Source organism: Thyridium curvatum (genome assembly GCF_004353045.1).
Source record: "Thyridium curvatum strain D216 chromosome Unknown NODE_32_length_403697_cov_78.906415, whole genome shotgun sequence".
Classification (NCBI taxonomy): Eukaryota; Fungi; Ascomycota; class Sordariomycetes; order Thyridiales; family Thyridiaceae; genus Thyridium; species Thyridium curvatum.
Window position 1 is genome coordinate 306,945 of NW_022156787.1, and position 17,000 is coordinate 323,944.

General features: G+C 54.5%; 6 protein-coding genes across 6 annotated transcripts; 4 read left to right on the forward strand and 2 right to left on the reverse strand.

Moving 5' to 3' along the window:
- Positions 1–1,082: 1,082 nt before the first annotated feature.
- E0L32_005927 (uncharacterized protein) lies at positions 1,083–4,083 on the forward strand (the record flags this gene model as incomplete). The annotated part of the gene is made up of 3 exons (XM_031140503.1): positions 1,083–1,262; positions 1,331–2,172; positions 3,009–4,083. 3 exons carry the CDS (start codon positions 1,083–1,085, stop codon positions 4,081–4,083), a joined length of 2,097 nt encoding a protein of 698 aa, XP_030995435.1.
- Positions 4,084–4,983: 900 nt separating this feature from the next.
- On the forward strand, positions 4,984–5,999 carry E0L32_005928 (uncharacterized protein; the record flags this gene model as incomplete). Its single annotated transcript, XM_031140504.1, has 4 exons — positions 4,984–5,031; positions 5,106–5,112; positions 5,207–5,655; positions 5,784–5,999. The coding sequence occupies 4 exons, from the start codon at positions 4,984–4,986 to the stop codon at positions 5,997–5,999; spliced, it is 720 nt and encodes a 239-aa protein (XP_030995436.1).
- A 331-nt stretch (positions 6,000–6,330) lies between these two features.
- Positions 6,331–8,234, reverse strand: E0L32_005929 (uncharacterized protein; the record flags this gene model as incomplete). Its single annotated transcript, XM_031140505.1, has 2 exons — positions 6,331–7,879; positions 7,963–8,234. 2 exons carry the CDS (start codon positions 8,232–8,234, stop codon positions 6,331–6,333), a joined length of 1,821 nt encoding a protein of 606 aa, XP_030995437.1.
- A 2,950-nt stretch (positions 8,235–11,184) lies between these two features.
- Positions 11,185–12,477, forward strand: E0L32_005930 (uncharacterized protein; the record flags this gene model as incomplete). Its single annotated transcript, XM_031140506.1, has 2 exons — positions 11,185–11,560; positions 11,660–12,477. 2 exons carry the CDS (start codon positions 11,185–11,187, stop codon positions 12,475–12,477), a joined length of 1,194 nt encoding a protein of 397 aa, XP_030995438.1.
- Positions 12,478–12,970: 493 nt separating this feature from the next.
- On the reverse strand, positions 12,971–13,464 carry E0L32_005931 (uncharacterized protein; the record flags this gene model as incomplete). Its single annotated transcript, XM_031140507.1, has 4 exons — positions 12,971–13,114; positions 13,167–13,202; positions 13,255–13,357; positions 13,412–13,464. 4 exons carry the CDS (start codon positions 13,462–13,464, stop codon positions 12,971–12,973), a joined length of 336 nt encoding a protein of 111 aa, XP_030995439.1.
- Positions 13,465–14,356: 892 nt separating this feature from the next.
- On the forward strand, positions 14,357–15,070 carry E0L32_005932 (uncharacterized protein; the record flags this gene model as incomplete). Its single annotated transcript, XM_031140508.1, has 1 exon — positions 14,357–15,070. The coding sequence occupies one exon, from the start codon at positions 14,357–14,359 to the stop codon at positions 15,068–15,070; it is 714 nt and encodes a 237-aa protein (XP_030995440.1).
- Positions 15,071–17,000: the final 1,930 nt, after the last annotated feature.

A 17,000-nucleotide genomic window follows, 5' to 3' on the forward strand; every position in this document is an offset into this window, starting at 1 on the left:
AGAAGGGAAGGATTCGAGCCTGGTACGCATTTCTGGGTTTGTCTATCGCCGATGAAAAAGAGGATCCGAGGCAGGGGTCAGGGGTGTGTGTGTTTCGTTTCCTCTCTCTCACTCATGACTACATACACACTCTCGTGTTCACTGCTCTGCTCAGCTCGAGTGCCCGCTGCGTGGTTGGGACACCATCCCTTTCTTTTCTTTCTTATTCTCACCCCCTTCTTCTCGAGATCCCTCTTTGTGTGGAGCACTCGAGGCGGCGTGCTCGACGAATGCTCTCTTGCATCAGAGGCGCGTACTACCTCCATTCCAGCATTCTTCTTTTCCTTCCCTCGTGGGTGGAGTGCGCGAGTGGGTTGTAGGTTAGGTACATTAGGTATTAGTGATTCGAAGCATTCAGAGTGAACAGTGTCCTGTCAATGGTTACTTGACGTTTCTCCCTCGATAGACGTATTTCACATGTCACTCCTACACACTCCCTCTCTCTACGTATTCCTCTATCTCACCTCTCACGCCTAGGTACTCCGCGTGTCGATCCGAGACGACTGTCCATCCAGAAGAAGAACTGTGTGCACTCCATTTTTCCCAACCACCCCCCTCCTCCTCGTTCTCCCGTCGTCGAGGGTGTCATGACTGCAACCTACTGCACTCTTGCCCCATCCCCGAGGAGACCAACGAATGTACTTTTGACGCCACGGCGCTCGACTGCCTCAGCCCACCACGTCGATCCAGGTGCCAGTCGTGTCAGTCTAAAGTGAAAGATCCCAGACTTGGCGGCGAGGAATGCCCATCCGTATATGAACCACTGTCTCTCCCTCTCGTCACCTCGCACTCACCTCTCTCCCTTTCTTTCCTCCTCCATCCAATCCCGGTCGTTGTGTGAACTCCAGTTTAACAGCTTGTATTTGTTCTTTTTTTTCTTCTCTTCGTGTTGATCCTTACCCATCACACAACAACCCTTCCATTCGCTAAGGGAAGCTCAAACTCAACCCAACCATCATCCCTTCGATCGTTCCAAACCAAACCCACACCCGTTCAAAGAGGAAGAAAGAGAGAAAAGGTGCAACCACAACCAGGAAGTCAAGATGAAGTTCTCACTCGCTCTCCTGTCCACGGTGCTGGGCACCGCCGCCGCCCAGGCCGTGACCTCCAAGATCGCCCCGAGCGGCGCCGCGCCCTCAGGATGCGCCACCAGCTACACCGGCTCGTTCGAGGTCACCGTCGAGGCCGTCAAGTCCGCCAACAAGGCCAAGCGCTTCATTGAGGTAAGTTGTCACCGGCTCTTCACTTTTACAACAACAACAACAACCCCCAATCTGACATGGCAAACCAGTCCCGCGACACCTGCGGCGCAGACGGCATCCTGGTCATGACCCTCAACGGCGGGGTCCTGACCGACGCCAAGGGCCGCACCGGCTACATCGCGTCCAACTACCAGTTCCAGTTCGACGGCCCCGTCCAGGCGGGCGCGCTCTACACGGCCGGCTTCTCGCTGTGCGGTAACAACTCGCTGGCGCTGGGCTCCTCGGCCGTCTTCTACCAGTGCAAGTCGGGCGACTTCTGGAACCTGTACGACCGCTGGTGGGCCGAGCAGTGCGAGCAGGTGCAGATCATCGCCATGCCCTGCGGCTCCGGCAGTGGCGGTTCGGGCAGCGGCAACCAGGGCGGCGACGGCCAGGTCGTCGCCACGGCCATGGTCACGACCACCGTCGTCAAGCCCCTCGGCGACGGCCAGCCGCAGGTGCTGACCACCGCGATGCCCGTGCCCATGTGCCAGATCGGCGACGGCCAGGTCCAGGCCCACACCACCCCCTGCGCCCAGGTGCCCGCCAAGCCCGCCGTCACCAGCGCCGTCCCCGTCAGCCAGATCCACGACGGCCAGATCCAGATCCCGCCCAGCGCGCCCGCCGTCACCCAGATCGGCGACGGCCAGGTGCAGGTCCCGCCCGCCAGCGCGCCGCCCGCCACGACCGCCGCGCCCCCTGCGCCTGCGCCCCCGGCGCCCGCGCCCAGCAAGAACGCCAGCCAGAGCACGCTGGCTACGGTGCCCGCTGCGCCCACGCAGCCGGCCGCCGGCACGACCAGCCCGGCCTCGGTGCCCACTGCCGGTGTCGCCCGCGTCGAGCTGGGCTCTGCTGCTGCCGTGGCCCTCGGCATCGTCGGTGCGATGATGCTGTAAAGTGCCTGTCGGTGGTATTCGTTTTTGTTGTCGTCACGTGTCCAATGTCCATTTCCTCTATTTTCTTGTCTTTTTCTTGCTGTGTTGGGATCTGGGAACAAGGAAAAATGGCCCATGATCAAAGTACATGTCTGATATGATGTTTTTTTTTCACTGCCTTTCCAAGGACCTATCATCATGGATTTGCGGAACTGAAGAGAAAAAAACCTCGCATCGCATTTGTCGTTCTTCATTTGCAAAATCCACAACCGTCACGAGTGGGCATTGGGAAAATGCATCCAAGGCTGGCTTGAACTGAGAGAATGTTCAAGGGCCTGCGGAATCGCGAGGGATGAGAATTGACAGCAGGAGGCTACTTTGCCTCCCATCGTCAAATCTTCCATGCCGAGGAGGTAGAACCTACCTTGATACTTCACTTTGCGTCGCACGCGGGGAGGCTCTCTGGGAAGCGAATGGGAAGAGATGTGGCAGGCTTTTTCTCGTTCTTGCATCCAACGAGGGGAGGGCGATAATGGAGTAATTCAAAGACGGAAAGCATCGTAATACATAGCTTAACTTGTGTGTACGTAGGCTAATAGACCACACACACATTACCAATTCTTGAGAGGTCCAATCCGCCCTGTGAAGACTTTCATCGCAATGAAGAAGACAAAGCAAGAGTTGATGTCGTGAGAATTGCCCAACGTGGCTGGCAGTGGAGTTTCGAGCGTGCGTCTGGTCGGCCAATTGCCTGCCAGCTGCCAAGCCTTTTAGCATCGTCGTCATAACGCGGACCAGGGTAAGGTAGTAAGCTTTTCTGTGCCAAAAAGTTCACAAGCGCTTGTCAGCCCAGCGAGCGACATCGTGTTTCTTCTACAGCCGCATTCCGACAGAACTACACCCGTGATATACTTGCGTGTGGCCGACACGTCCTTCCTTCCTGCTACCCTCAACAAAACCCTTACCCTTCCCAGGCGGGCGTGTGTGCGCGCGCACACAATCCACCACACTTTCCCGACAGCCACTTCCCTCCCTCTCGCCAGAAGAGCCAGCCCTTCCCGCCCACCATGGCCGAGTACTGGAAGTCCACACCCAAGTACTGGTGCAAGCACTGCTCCATCTACGTGCGCGACACCAAGCTCGAGCGCGCCAACCACGAGGCCACGGGCAAGCACCAGGGCGCCGTCAAGCGCGCCCTGCGCGACCTGCACCGCGGCCACGAGCAGGCCGAGCGCGAGAAGGAGCGCGCCAAGCGCGAGATCGACCGCCTCAACGGCGTCTACGCACCCCGCCCCGGCGGCCCGTCTTCTTCTTCTTCGTCGTCGGCAGCACCCAAGGCATCGCGGCAGGAGCAGCTGGAGCAGCTGGCGAGCTTGGGTGTCAACATCCCCGAGGAGATGCGCAGCGACCTGGCGCTGGCGGGCGAGTGGAAGGTCACGGCCACGAGGGTCGTGCCCGACGAGGCCGAGAGGGACGAAGCTGACAAGGCGGTGGCGGCGGCGAGCGGCGTGAGGAAGAGGGAGCTGGAGAAGACGGAAGAAGAACAGGAGCACGAGGAGGCGATGAAGGGCCTGTTCAAGAAGCAGAGGCGGTGGGGCAGGGATTCGCGGACGGCGCCGGGCGAGGGCGAGGGCGACGACGAGCTGGATGTGCTGCTGAGCGGGGGGTTGCTGGGTGTCAAGAAGGAGGCGAAGAAGGAAGATTTCGAGGTTAAGAAGGAAGATGGGGAGCCACAAGGAGGCTCGGGAGCGGCACCTGAGATCAAACGAGAGTCTGTCGATGAGGAGGAGGCACCTTCTGCTGAAGGATCGAAGCCAGTGGCAGAAACTTCACACACGCCGGATGTCAAGGCAGAGGAAGGACAGGCTACGGATGCTCCGGCGGTGGTGTTCAAGAAGAGGAAGCCAAAGAACGTGAGGCAGAGATGAGGAGGGGTCTTTCATCGACGCGGAACACATTGTTGAACCATCGCCCGATGCTACAACTCGTTCTCGAAATCGACAAAATACATCTCGGATTTGTTCCCAGACTGTTGGCTTCACCGTCGGCTTTATGTGCCATCGGGTCAGCCAGACACTCTCAGCCATCGTCGTCCAAAAATCGTTGTTGGTTCCCCAGGAGCCAGACAGCACATTCAGAGCTCAAGCCAAGGCGGGCACCAGCTACATCACAGCTCCCACCATACCGCCTGCCGAGAGCACAATAAACTTGGCACGCGGGGACGAAAGGGGCATACTATGCGCAACATGCGACGATTATGAGCTCCCAGCTTCCGATAGCTATTGGCGGAGAGCATGACGACACCTGCACGAGAATGGCGTGCGTAGCCGCTTCTACATCGACAAGCATCACCATGAAAGGCATGGTCACCGAATACCTAATTCTCTGCCACTGCCATGGAAACAGAACGCGATAGTTTGCTGATCTGGACCACTGACAGTGACAAGAGCCAGTGTCGTATTCTAGTTAGAACTCGATCGGGATTGTCGGGGATAAACGATGCCAAGCTCCCCTACCTCAGAGCCTGCGCGATGTTGGATTACAAATAGCTGGGTATTATCAATCCCACCACGTTCGCACGCAAGTGCATTGAAGCAACAGATGCAAGGCCGCGTGAACGGTAAAGAAAGATCTCTGGCCTCCCTCTTCATGAATGGTGTTTGCTGTCGCCTTCCTCCATCCCACCCCGTAGGTCTCACTGACATTCTTGCGTCGCTTTTAGGTGACACGTTCTGTCTCCATATCTACCCCGCTTTCACTTGACACACTCTTCCTTGCCAACTCCAGAGAAAGAAGCCATCTCAAGCTCCGAGAGGTAGTCAGTCAGCATGGCATCCAACGGCGAAGCTAAGATCATCCTCTATACCAATCATCGCGTAAGCACACACTCCCCGACATCGAACATCGAACATCTGCGTCCAACGCTAACTCTGAACCGGCTGGTCCAAAGTGCCCTTGTAAGCCAATCCTACCTCCTGAATGATCCTCCTGTGCTGCAGAGCCGGTCCAAGACCCCCCAGCCCCCTGACTAACCCCTCGCCATCACAACAGGGGCGCACCGCGCGCACATCGCCCTCGCGGAGCTCAAGCTCCCCTTCGAGGAGGTCATCATCCCGCTCGACCGGCCCCGGGACCCGTGGTACCTCGAGGTTAACCCGCGCGGCCTCGTCCCCTCGCTGTCCTACGACGGCGAGATCATCACCGAGTCGGCCGTCGTGTCGCAGTTCCTGGCCGACGCCCACCCGTCATCGTCCTCGCGCCTGCTGCCCGCGTCCGACGCTCCGGGAGGCGCCCTGCGCAGGGCGCGCGTCGCCTTCTTCGTCGACGCGTACATGACCAAGGTCCACGCCGTGGTCGCGCAGCTCCTGTCCGCGCGCAGCGACGAGCAGGCCGAGGCCGTGGCGCAGGCCGCCGTCGCCGCCGTGGCGAAGGAGGTCGAGCCCCTGCTGCGGGACGCGAGGCCGTTCTTTGGCGGCAGCGAGGAGCTTACCCTTGCCGAGGTGCGTTTTTGTTTGCATTTTTCCACCCCGATTGTCTGCGCTGTCTCTGCGCTGCGCTTGCGATGTACAAATGTGCAGGGGCAACAAACATTTGATTTGCTGACATGGTCGGGTGGGCATCTCCCCAGGTACTCACGGGCTCTTTCATCGTGCGCCTCTTGGCTGTCGGTGGCGCAGGCGTGTACCCGGAGAGTCTGCTGGCGGGTCTCAAGGAGAAGGCGCCGAACTCCTACCGGTGGGCCGAGGCCGTCGCCGCGCACCCGAGCGTGACCAACATCTTTGATCCTGAGCTGACTGTGGAGGTTGCCAAGTCGAGACTTGCCAGGGCGCGCGGGCAGGCTTGAGATCGCAGCTGGATGTTATCAGCCTGGTATCGACGTTGATGGGATGATCAGGGTGCATGATCTTCTATCATACAGAGGTGAAGTCGAGAGATTTGATCAAGAGACACACACATCATTAGCCGGGTTCAATGGCCTTGTATCTAGAAACATCTTGTGGTGAATGAACAGCGGGGTACAAAACACGCACAAGGGTGAAAACACTGTGATCAAAACGTTTCCATAATGATTTGCCCCTCGTAGGCATTAAATCAGGCCTCTCCCTCTATGATACAAGAATATTCATTCTAACAAAGAACTGGGAATAGGCAGCTACCCCGACTGGTGTCCCTTTTTACCAGACCAGCCCCTTGACCTGCTTGATCTTCTTGACGTTGATGTCCTTCCACATGAGCACCGAGAAGATACTGATCGAGTACAGAGACGTTGCGGTGATGAGCATAATCCTCTGGGTGTCACCATACGAGCGAGTGATGGCATCACGAGTGGCCGAGCCATCGGGGTACGAGGCCTGGACGTCGAGAGAGCCGTAGATGCTCGTAAAGTCGGCCTGGGACTCGGCGGGCAGGTACTTGGCCAGCTTGACGGGGAAGATGCCCGTCCACAGGGCGGCAGCGATGGCCGAGCCGATGGAGCCGCCGACGTTGGCGATGGCGGTCTCGACGGCGAGGACCTGCGGGATGTCCTGGTGCAGGGACACGGCCATGACGGTCATCTGCTCGCAGATGACGAGGATGCCGCCGCCAAAGGCGATGAAGATCTGGCACATGACGATGTAGCCGATGTTGACGCCGGGCTGGCGGAAGTGGATCATGAGGCCGACGCCGAGGACGGTCAGGGGCACGCCAAAGTACAGCGCCAGCCACTTGAGCCGGCCGTTGAAGCGGATGATGACGCCCATGATCAGGGAGCAGAAGCATGAGCCGACGGTGTAGATCTGGGTGATGTACGTGGCGTGGGTCACCGACTGGCGGAAGACGACGATGAGGATCGAGTAGAAGTAGTTGTCCCAGATGTACCAGGAGGTGTAGATGCTGGCCACCATGGTGTAGGTGAAGAAGACGGTGCGGTTCTTCATCAGGTACCAGGGGATGAAGGTGACGGGGGCGAAGAAGCGCTCCCAGAAGACGAAAGCGACGACAAGCAGACCGCCGAAGATGAGGAAGCAGATGATCATAGGCGACCTCCAGGTGTCGGACTGGTAGGAGTACAGGGCGAATCCGAGCAGGAAGAGGGCGAGGCCACCGGCGATCAGCAGGATGCCGACGACATCGAATTCGATGAGATAGTGCCAGACCGACTGGCCGAGAGTGCGGCCGCTGGGAGTCTTGCTGATCAGGCCTCGCTTCTCAGCCTTCTTCTGGTTGAAGTAGAACAGGCCGAAGAGCGGCAGAGTGACGACGGGGTAAACGATGGCCCAGATGCCAATACCCCAGCGGAAGCCAATCGTATTGAGCACGCTCTGGACGGCAGGACCATAGGCCCAGACGGTGGCCATCCAGGGGGAGGCAGAGAAAGCAATCATGAATGCTCGGCTCTTTAGAGACGATGTGTCAGCGATAAAGATAGTGTTGGTGAAGTCAATGGTGCTGTAGCCGACGCTGTAGAAGACCTGCGCAGCAGCATAGGTTGTGACACTGTTGCAGCCTGCCATCATGATGAGGCCCATGGTCATGAAGATGATGACGATGCCGAAGGCCTGAGGGCGACCCCAGATGTTCATAAGCTTGGCGTAGGGCAGCTTGATCAGGCCAGAGACAAGGCTGGAGACGATCAGGACGGTGGAGGTCAAGGAGTGCTCGCCGAAGTTGCTGGTCACGTAGGGCGTCAAGGTGGTGATCATGCCCTGCGAGAAAGCCTGGACGAAAGCAATGACCCATATTCTAACACAGTAGATGCATGATTAGCATCTTGGCCCTGTCTGAGTGCCGAGAGAATGGTGACGAGGTATGATCAGGACTCTTACAAAATGTAGGCGAGGATCAGCTGCGGCATGCTCCAGACCTGGGTCACGGCCCGGGCGGCCTCGACACCGTGCTCAATCGGCTTGCCACCGGTGCCGTCGAGGTCGCTGTCAGCCTCCTGGTCGTTGACATCCTTGTCTGTCTTCTCATTGTTATTGGCAGCGGGGTTGGCAACGCCGCTCTGGGCGGTCACCTCCTCATCCTGGGCGCGCTCGTTGCTCTTCTCGACAACGGGCTGACCGCCAAGTGCGGCACGGATGGACTTGAGGGCCATTGGCTTCTAGGAGCGGTAGAGTATGGGCACGGCAGCGTCCAGACAGAAATCTGTGAATAGGGGTGCAGAAAGAACTTGGCAGCAGTGTGGGAAGTCGATCGGTCCACCTTATTTATATGCGCCCTTGTATGCATCTGCGTCGCCGATGGCCGCACCTTTCCGACTGAGAAGTTTTGCAGTGGTCCACCCTGCAAAGCTTGGTAGCACTCTCCCCCCCACTGCCCCTCGAGAGGCCAGGGGGGCCACGAGTGTCTCGCCATATCATGAAGACCTCTGGCTGTTGGAAAGTGATCGGCGCGGCAATATCCCCGCCTCGGCCTTCGCAAGCTTTTCGTCGATGTGGGACACACCCAACCTTTCGTCCGGCCAGGGATGAACAAATAGCATCGAAAAGTTTTTCGTCTGTCGTGAATGGAGTAAGACCGAGTCAACACTTCGCGTGGTCGAGAATGGGGATCGTCGGGAGATGATACCTAGAAATGCCCTTCAAGGGTGCTTTTTTCAGTGGCATCTGGAAGCAGAGGTGGGCGGGTGGCTTGAAGGATGCCGTCCGATGCGGAGGCTGACACTAATTACAGGACATTGAACATCGGGAGAGACCTCTAGTCTATGTCATCACGGCTTCTAGAGCCATGTTCAGGATGCTAAGGAGGGCTAAGCACCACCCAGGAGAAGCTTGGCCAACGTTAGTGCTCACATCCATGAGGAGTTTTGATCTAATCAGTCTAATCAGATGGTGCCATCTGCACGTCCGTTCCACTGAGACCACTTGATCCCTGCCGGCCGGTGGAGACGGGACGCGTCTGTCGAGTAACGGGATGCGCTAGGATTGGTGTGAGAGATTATCAGATGGTGCCATGGTGCCACTACCGTCACAGTCCGTGGCCATGGGATGGAGAGGACTGTAATTTTGTGTCCCTACCTTTTTGGTTCAGGTCACATCCTCTCAGCTGCTGATTTCCGGTCCGGGTTCGGAGGCAGGCTTCGAACTTGTCCAGTAGTGGTCGTTCTCCTCTCTCCAAGGTCGAGTTTGCCGATCTCCATTCGCTTCCTCCCATCATCAGCATGGCACCCGTTGAACCCTACGCTACACCCACGAGAAGTGGCTCATGTGCAGGTGGATATCGCCAAGCCCGCTTTTAGCGATTCCCAACTGCTCCCGAGCGACAGCATTCGATACGTCGGATTGCATCTCCAGCGGCCCACAAACGAATACGCTGAGAGGTTGACCCCCTGCTGCAGCGGCCTCGCGGGCGACCAGCGCCGGTAGGTCGGGTCTGACTGGCAGGCGGCGGGTCCGGTGTTGCATTTGTATATCTTGATTTTTTCCATTATGCTGGAGGTCAATCGCCCATTTTGATCGGCTTACTATTGGCATAGCCGCTTCCTCGGGGGCGGGACTTTGCTCTTCTTGTGCCGCCATTCCCGACATTTCTCCGACATCTGCAGCCCCAGTGTAATACACGTCAACATCGACAGACAGTTTGTTGTGTTTGGTCTCTGCGGCAGAGAGAAGGGCATTCACCTCCTCCTCGAACCAGTTCACTGTCTGTACCTCCCGCGTGGCCAAGATGACCTTAAGTGAAGCCTGAGCATCGGGCCCGTCCGCTTGGCTTGGCCGAGGAAAGCCGTGTTGAAAGGTAGAATCCAACCTGCCCCCGACCCGCCAGCAATAACTAGCCAGCGCACGCTGTTCCGAATTTTCGCCATATCGATACCTCCGTATGGTCCATCCAACATCCACCGTATCTTGGCAGTCGGGTGTACCTGACAAATGAGGCCAATCGCGACGTGAACCCTCCAAGGGACCGAATGTAGAATACCACTTCGCTCGAGCAAACCTGCCTTTTCTCTACTGGGAGTGGATATGCGGTGAAAGGGTGAATTGTCCACGAGTGCATGCCCAGAGCAGGAAAACGCACCAAGAAGTGCTGCTCAACAGTCCAGCAAGCCTTTGTAGGCACCACAACACGGATAAAGCCGTTGTGCGGAATACTTAGCTCTGCTACGCAATTGACGCCGTGCTCAAAGTAGATGCGGACCTGTCGATACAGCCAGGAGAGGGAGAACAAGACGCCCGTGGCACTGTGCGTTTCAGTCCCGAGCTACTTCTTGAGAGGTGTCAGCAATAAATATGTCATACCGGCTTCCCTGGTCGCGCTGGGAAGCACCAGCTGGTCAAATGCGTTACGCTTGCGCCAGAATTTTGGCAGCATTTTCCACACTTGTATAGTTGAGTTGTCGGGTTCAGTTTCGTAGTTTGCGGTGTGACCTGTCAATGAGTTTGCGGCTTAGCGGCTACGGCTTCACAAGCTGTCTGACATCACATCCTAAACTGTTCTTGATGGATCAAGCACTTTGCACATCCATGATTATTTTATCTGGTTATCTCTTACGAATATCAGAAAACATTATCGCCAATCACCTACCTTTGCATCTGTGCCTGCTCGCTTATTCGAGCACCTGTGTCGCCAGTGTTTGTGAGATTTCAGTTGCTTGTTTCAAAGCTCTTGTATTTCAAGTTGAAGCAGCTGTCTGAAAGTGGGCAACTTACAGCAACCGATTTGGCTAAGGTTGCAAAAGGAGATGCGAGGATGGAGACTATCCTCGGACTTGTAAATACAACACTCATGGTATCCAACTGAATAAAGAGATTGTGAGCCCTATCGGCGTTAAGCAGCCCCTGTAACCACGTGGGCCTGGTTCATGATAAATGAGCTGACAACCAAGACTGGTCTATTGACGCTTGGTGCGGCGGGGTCGGTCATTACAACGACCAACCAGGAGAATGAAGTGACTCCACGTTGACTGCGGTCATCTCAGTAATCATTCAACATTGCAGTGTATATATGAGCCCGTGCATCCTCGCCTTCCTTTCGAGAGAGCACGATGATGAGGTAGGCTCCGTCAACAGTCCTTTTCCTGATCGAAAATCTTGGTGTCTTTTGCAATGTTGTTAAACACTGTTACTGCGGCATTGGCATGCCTCAGCTTGCCGGTTGTGGGAGCTCATGCGACCGGTCTGAAGTCTCGCCGGGACTGCAAGCAGCTCTCACTCCCCGAGTTGGCCATGCGGGAAATTCTCAGCCAGGGGTCGCCCGTCTTTGGGCACTACCAGAGTGTGAAAAGCAACACTTCAGAGTGGATGAAAGCCCATCCCGATAGCACTCTCCTGGTGCACATGAACATTCCCGGAGCTCACGACGCGCAGACGTGGAACTACTCTCAGGCTACGCGAGAGCAGCTGCTGCACATCAATGAGATTGGCGGCAAGATTCCCCGTTCGTCTGATACATATCGCTGCCAAGAGCGCTCAGTTGTGGATAGTGAGTGATCCGAATCGCAACAGCAATTGAGTTCTGTACTGCCGCGATTAAGACGAGGGAATAAGCTGGTCGCGGACGGAGCACTAATGATGCCAATAGTGCTGAATGCTGGAGTTCGTGCTTTCGATCTCCGATACGCCTTTGATGTCACCAATAGCGTGCTTGTTTTCTGGCACGGCCCGGCCCTTGTGTCTCAGACCGCCACTCTAGCGGATACCATGTTTGGTTTCTACAAGTGGCTCGATGACCACCCGAGCGAGGCCCTCCTACTCTCGTTCCAGTACGAGGGCGGTACCACCAAGTACGCCGCAAATGATGCCACTGTTCAAAGAGCGCTCTACGACATCCTCACCTCGCGGGCAGCCAAGAAGTACATCTTGCAGACCAAGGACTCTTTCGGCACCCTCGGCGAGGCACGCGGTAAGATCACGCTGATCCGTCGCTTCACTATGGACCGCCTGGATGCGTCCTACGAGGCCTCCCTCCCTGGTGTTCATTTCTCCCCTAGCGACTGGACGGACAATGGCCAGGACATCACGCTGGTTTACAATCGCGAAAAGAACGGCACGGCGCACATCGAGGACTATTACGAGCCTGAGGCGCCCAAGGACTCAACCCCTTCCTACAACATCGGGCTCAAGTACAACGCGACAACGGCCAATATCCTCAGGGCGACGTCGGATGCTTTCCCCAACGATCTGTTCTGGTCCTTCGCCTCGAGCAGAAACATCGATATGGACCCACCCCTCACGCCTCGCATCATGGCTCTCGGTAACGGCACTGTCACGCCTTCTGGAGGTGTAAATCAGCAGTTGCTTCCCTTCTTGCAGGGGCTGAAGGGAAAAAGGGTTGGGATCGTCATGGTGGACTTTGAGAACGCACCCGGCAATCTCATTGATACAATCTTGAGCCTGTAGACAGTTTCGACTATGAAATTATAATACTCTTTCTGGGGATGGGAGATAATGTCGGTAGTGAGCAATAATTGCAGGGAAACCGGATAATGATATCTGTGGGTCAAGTTCCAACTCTGCTAAAGCGTTTGGTCAGATCACGGGCTGCGAACGAGGGCCTCAAGATGCAATTTGAATCTAAAAGATTGAGAAGAAGCTACAGTGTTTCACATACAACAATGTTCTCCTTGCGGTGCTTTCGGAATCTTTCCGCATCTATTTTCATCCGTGCTAGAACGGAAAGTCAGATGCAGGCCAGTCTCAGTCTCTGGCTGCTCAACGGGTCACACGGCCTTTACTCATTCATTGATACACATGATAGTCCTCATATGTCTGCCTAATTACATATTCGTATCCATCACAACATTATGTTGAGTTTGTCGTGGTTTAATATAAGAGAAGCGACACAAGCCCGATCACACAAGCAACGGAGCTCATGGTTTTGGTCTCTCATCTCTCAGCAAGATCCGCGAACACTGGCAGGATCAGCATAACAGGTACCCTTCCCATCAACGCACTGGAAGCCGGCCTTTGCGATCTTCTGACATGCTTCCTCCCATTGGTCACCAGCGATACGATCAGCATCAGTTCGTTGGGTACACTAGAGTTCATTAGCCACGGGGTTTGTTTTGACTGGGAGATGCGTTACTCACCCGACCGGATGGCGTGTCATAGACAGCACCGCCCCACTGTTAATTAGGTGTAAGTAAGTATCGTCGATGTGAGAAGTCGATCACGTACTTGATACTTGGCTTCATCGTAAGAAGTGCAAGCCAGAGTAGTCATGCGCCAATTGTAGCTGTCACCATTGTGACAGGTGCAGCTTGTATGAAGATCTGCCATCCTATGTTGGAGGTCAGTCATCGGAAGAGCTTGACTTGAAAGAACGTGCACTTACGCCACAGAGGAGAAAAGCATCACCCTCAAAAGATCAGACACAGTGATATGCATGATGTAGAACGATTGTAAGGAACTTGGGAGAAGTTAAAGCGAGTGTGTGGCTCAGTAACAATGAAGCCTAGAGGAGCTTGATTAAGAGGTTATGATTAATGGATAAACATTTGAGATATCCAATTTCGGCACGTACATCTCCCCATCCTTTATACATATCACTTTTCGACATTCAGACTCTTCTCTTCCAAGTTATCTTCGTGCTTTCGTGATGCCATTCCCCTTAGCTTGGCACCGATCCACTTACTGAAAAGGGGTGCAGAAGGGTTCTGGTTCGTCGACCGCGAGACGCGCCGGCAGCTGGGTAATCGGCACAATTCTGAGACTTGAAACAATGACAATTGTCCACTTACACTGGATGGAGTCACCGAAGGTATCTGACAAATGAAGAAGCATGAATCAAAGGCACCGTAACGCGCGTGGCTGTGTACAATTCATGCGCACAGCCCTACGAAGAGTCGAAGGTGACCTTCGACACGCGCAAACATGATGGGTCTTGTCCATGCAGGCAAACGTCGATCCTTGTTTCTCGCTCTCAATCAGACGAAAGGCATAATTCATCCCATTCCATGAACTTCGTATTGAAAAAAGCCAAGGTAACATAAGTCTAAATGAAGGGTTTCCAGGTCGGCTATTGACCTTCTGGCGGGAAATGCCGCTAAGCGCCAAGAAAGGAGACCACATTCAATGGACTGTCCATTGTCGGCTTGCACCATCACATCGCGACTAGATTAACTTGGCGAAAGAGCGTGACTTGCTATCGTGAATTGTATATAAAAGACAGGCCGCCATGAAGTTGCTGCAAATAGTTTCTTTGGTTCACTACCGACCACAAGCCAGTCATTCATCCTCCCCAAGTGCTCGCTAGATCTTAATACTTAATCAGAACACAATGTTGTCTCTCGTTATTCTTACCCTCCTTGGCTCGAGCCACCTCTCTACCGCTCTTCCCACCTCGTCAGCCTTATCTTACGATGATGTCATCGTAATCAAGAACGATGGACAGCCCGAGATCATGAAAGCGGCCGACTTTGACCGCCTGGAACATCGAGCTGCCGCGTTCTCACCACCATCTGGCACTAAGGACTCCAACCCAGTCAGCCTGCAACCTCGTCGGGGCTGTGACAAGAGCACCGAGATTCAGGTGCTCTCTGATACCGAGTTCCTCAACTGGGATGTCCCCATTTCACCTGTTGTCAGCAGCGCTGGCGGCCAGAGTGCGTCCGTGGCCGTCTCTTCAGGCTACACTCTCTCCAATACCTTGACAGCGGGCGCTTCATTGGATATCCCGCTTATCAAGAACCTTCTCTCGGCCTCGCTATCCGTTTCCTACACGGAGACCTGGACTACGCAGCAGTCACATACGTTGACATTCAATGTGCCCGAAAATATGTTCGGCGTCATTGTTAGTCAGCCATATGTTCGTCGTGTCCAGGGGAACGTGTTCAGCGGCTGCACAGACAACCCGAGCAACAACACCTTCATGTCGGACACGTACACGAGCCAGGCCTACAAAGACCTCAACTGGGTCAAGGGTGTGATTCGGCTGTGTAGCAGCGACAAATACCCCATCCCATACTGCATTGGGGAAGGCACTCACGCTTAAAGGTTAATGGATCATGTATTAGACGGCTTATAGGAGGGATGTTCAGCCTGTTGGAATGGGCCTTGACGACGTTGAGACCCCGGAACAGCGGTGTAGGCCATGAACAGGAGTCATTGCATGAACTTTGCAGTCTGAGCTTCCTCGGATTACCGAGTGCTCTCCACAAGGGTGCCCGGTGAAGCTAAGGAGGAGAGACTTACCACAGGGATTTATACAAGGATGAGCTAGGGAAGTGATAGATGATCAGTACTAAGAGACACTAGATCGCTAGTTTAACAAAGGCGGCTTTATTATAACAATAGATACTAGGGGCTTTAGAATATCCTAAGCCGAATATAAGATTTTTAGTTGTAGAACCTTCCATGTGTGGTTTTTGTAGACGAATAACATTGTACCCATTGCAAATAACTACGATATAAAAGAAAATCCTAAACCAAAACACATGGAAAACAGATCAAAAACGAATGGAGACCCATCTGCCATATGGACCCTTAGCGTTTACAGGAGCAATCGAACATTCTGTTGACAATCCGCAGATATCTGCGTTTGCCTGTCGAGTCGCACGCCCGACATCTTGGAGAACGTCCATGGCATTCCTCACATGTCTTGACCACCCACTCCTCCACAGTTCGGAATTCCTTCCCAGTTCCTTCACATATCTCACACGATGGGTCAGCTTCGAGCATCCGATGATCCAAGCTAAACTCAGATCTACCAGAACTGCTACTACCTCTGCTAGAACGGCCCATTTTCTCAAATGTCTGTGTCTGGGAAACTTTGAGATTAGTACTTTTCTTTGCAGCTGGTCGCATTACACAGGCTGCATACCTCTTGAGAATGTGTTGCTTTTCTTCTTTTATGCTTAAGACACTTTGCTCTGCACGGTACAGCAGCACGGTGTAGGCAGTTGAAAGATTTCTGCCGAAGAGAGTTGGATCTTGATGTGATGTCAATAGGAATAGTCTTGAGTACAAAGACTGGATGGACAAGCGCTTTAGAATAATGTACAGAGAAGGCAATGAGCATTGAGGATACACAGCCATATATATACCCCGATGCCGGCATCATGAGTAGGCTATAGAGGGATCTAAACCCTCGCGCGGGGGAAATTCGGTACCCTAGTTGCAAGACCATAATTGCTGTCCAGATTCAAGCGCCGCAGGGAGGCGGAGGATATATTAGGTTTCAGAACAGGCCAAGCAAGACCTCGATTTGCATCTATTTCTGGGTGACTTATGCCACCAGCCCGAATGATTGGTGTTTGCCGGGACAATGCTTGGGGGCGAAGTCACGAAAGACTGCACCACAAAACCACCCTGTGTTTCACCTTTACCGCTCGTATGATGTCTCTAATTAGAGACCAATTCAGGGGCCTGTTGGTCCCGAAGATAATAGTGTTTTCGGAAAGTCTCTATCGAAGGATGCTCCTGATTTGCATGGGCCTCTGGGTGGTAGGCCAACATAGGCGGCGCGCGCGCTTGGGCTCTACTAGCTATCGCAGCCCCTTCTTTATGTCTGTCATTTAGGCTGTAATGTAGTTCCTGTTCCTCTACCAGATGCTCTGAAATAGCAGCAAAACTCTGCTTCGGAGACATTATATGTACATTACATGATATCATTTTGGCGTTTGGGCAATGTGCTCATGCGCCTTACCTACCGGGAGTCTGGAATGGGCCAAATCCCTCTTTCTGCTTCGAATTCAGTTCTAAAGGACGAAGTTCAAACCAACAGAGGGATGAAACAGACAGCCCATAACACCGGGTCGCCTTCAGGCCGTCTGCAACCAGCATGAGGTGTGGCTGTGACGGGTGTGGTGTGGAATTAGACCTACCTCGACACCTACCTAGTTACCTACCATTGAAAAGCGCGCGCCTGTTAGCTCCAGGGTGGATCGTAGAAAGTGGGTCTGCTCATCACGTGGGTGGGGTAG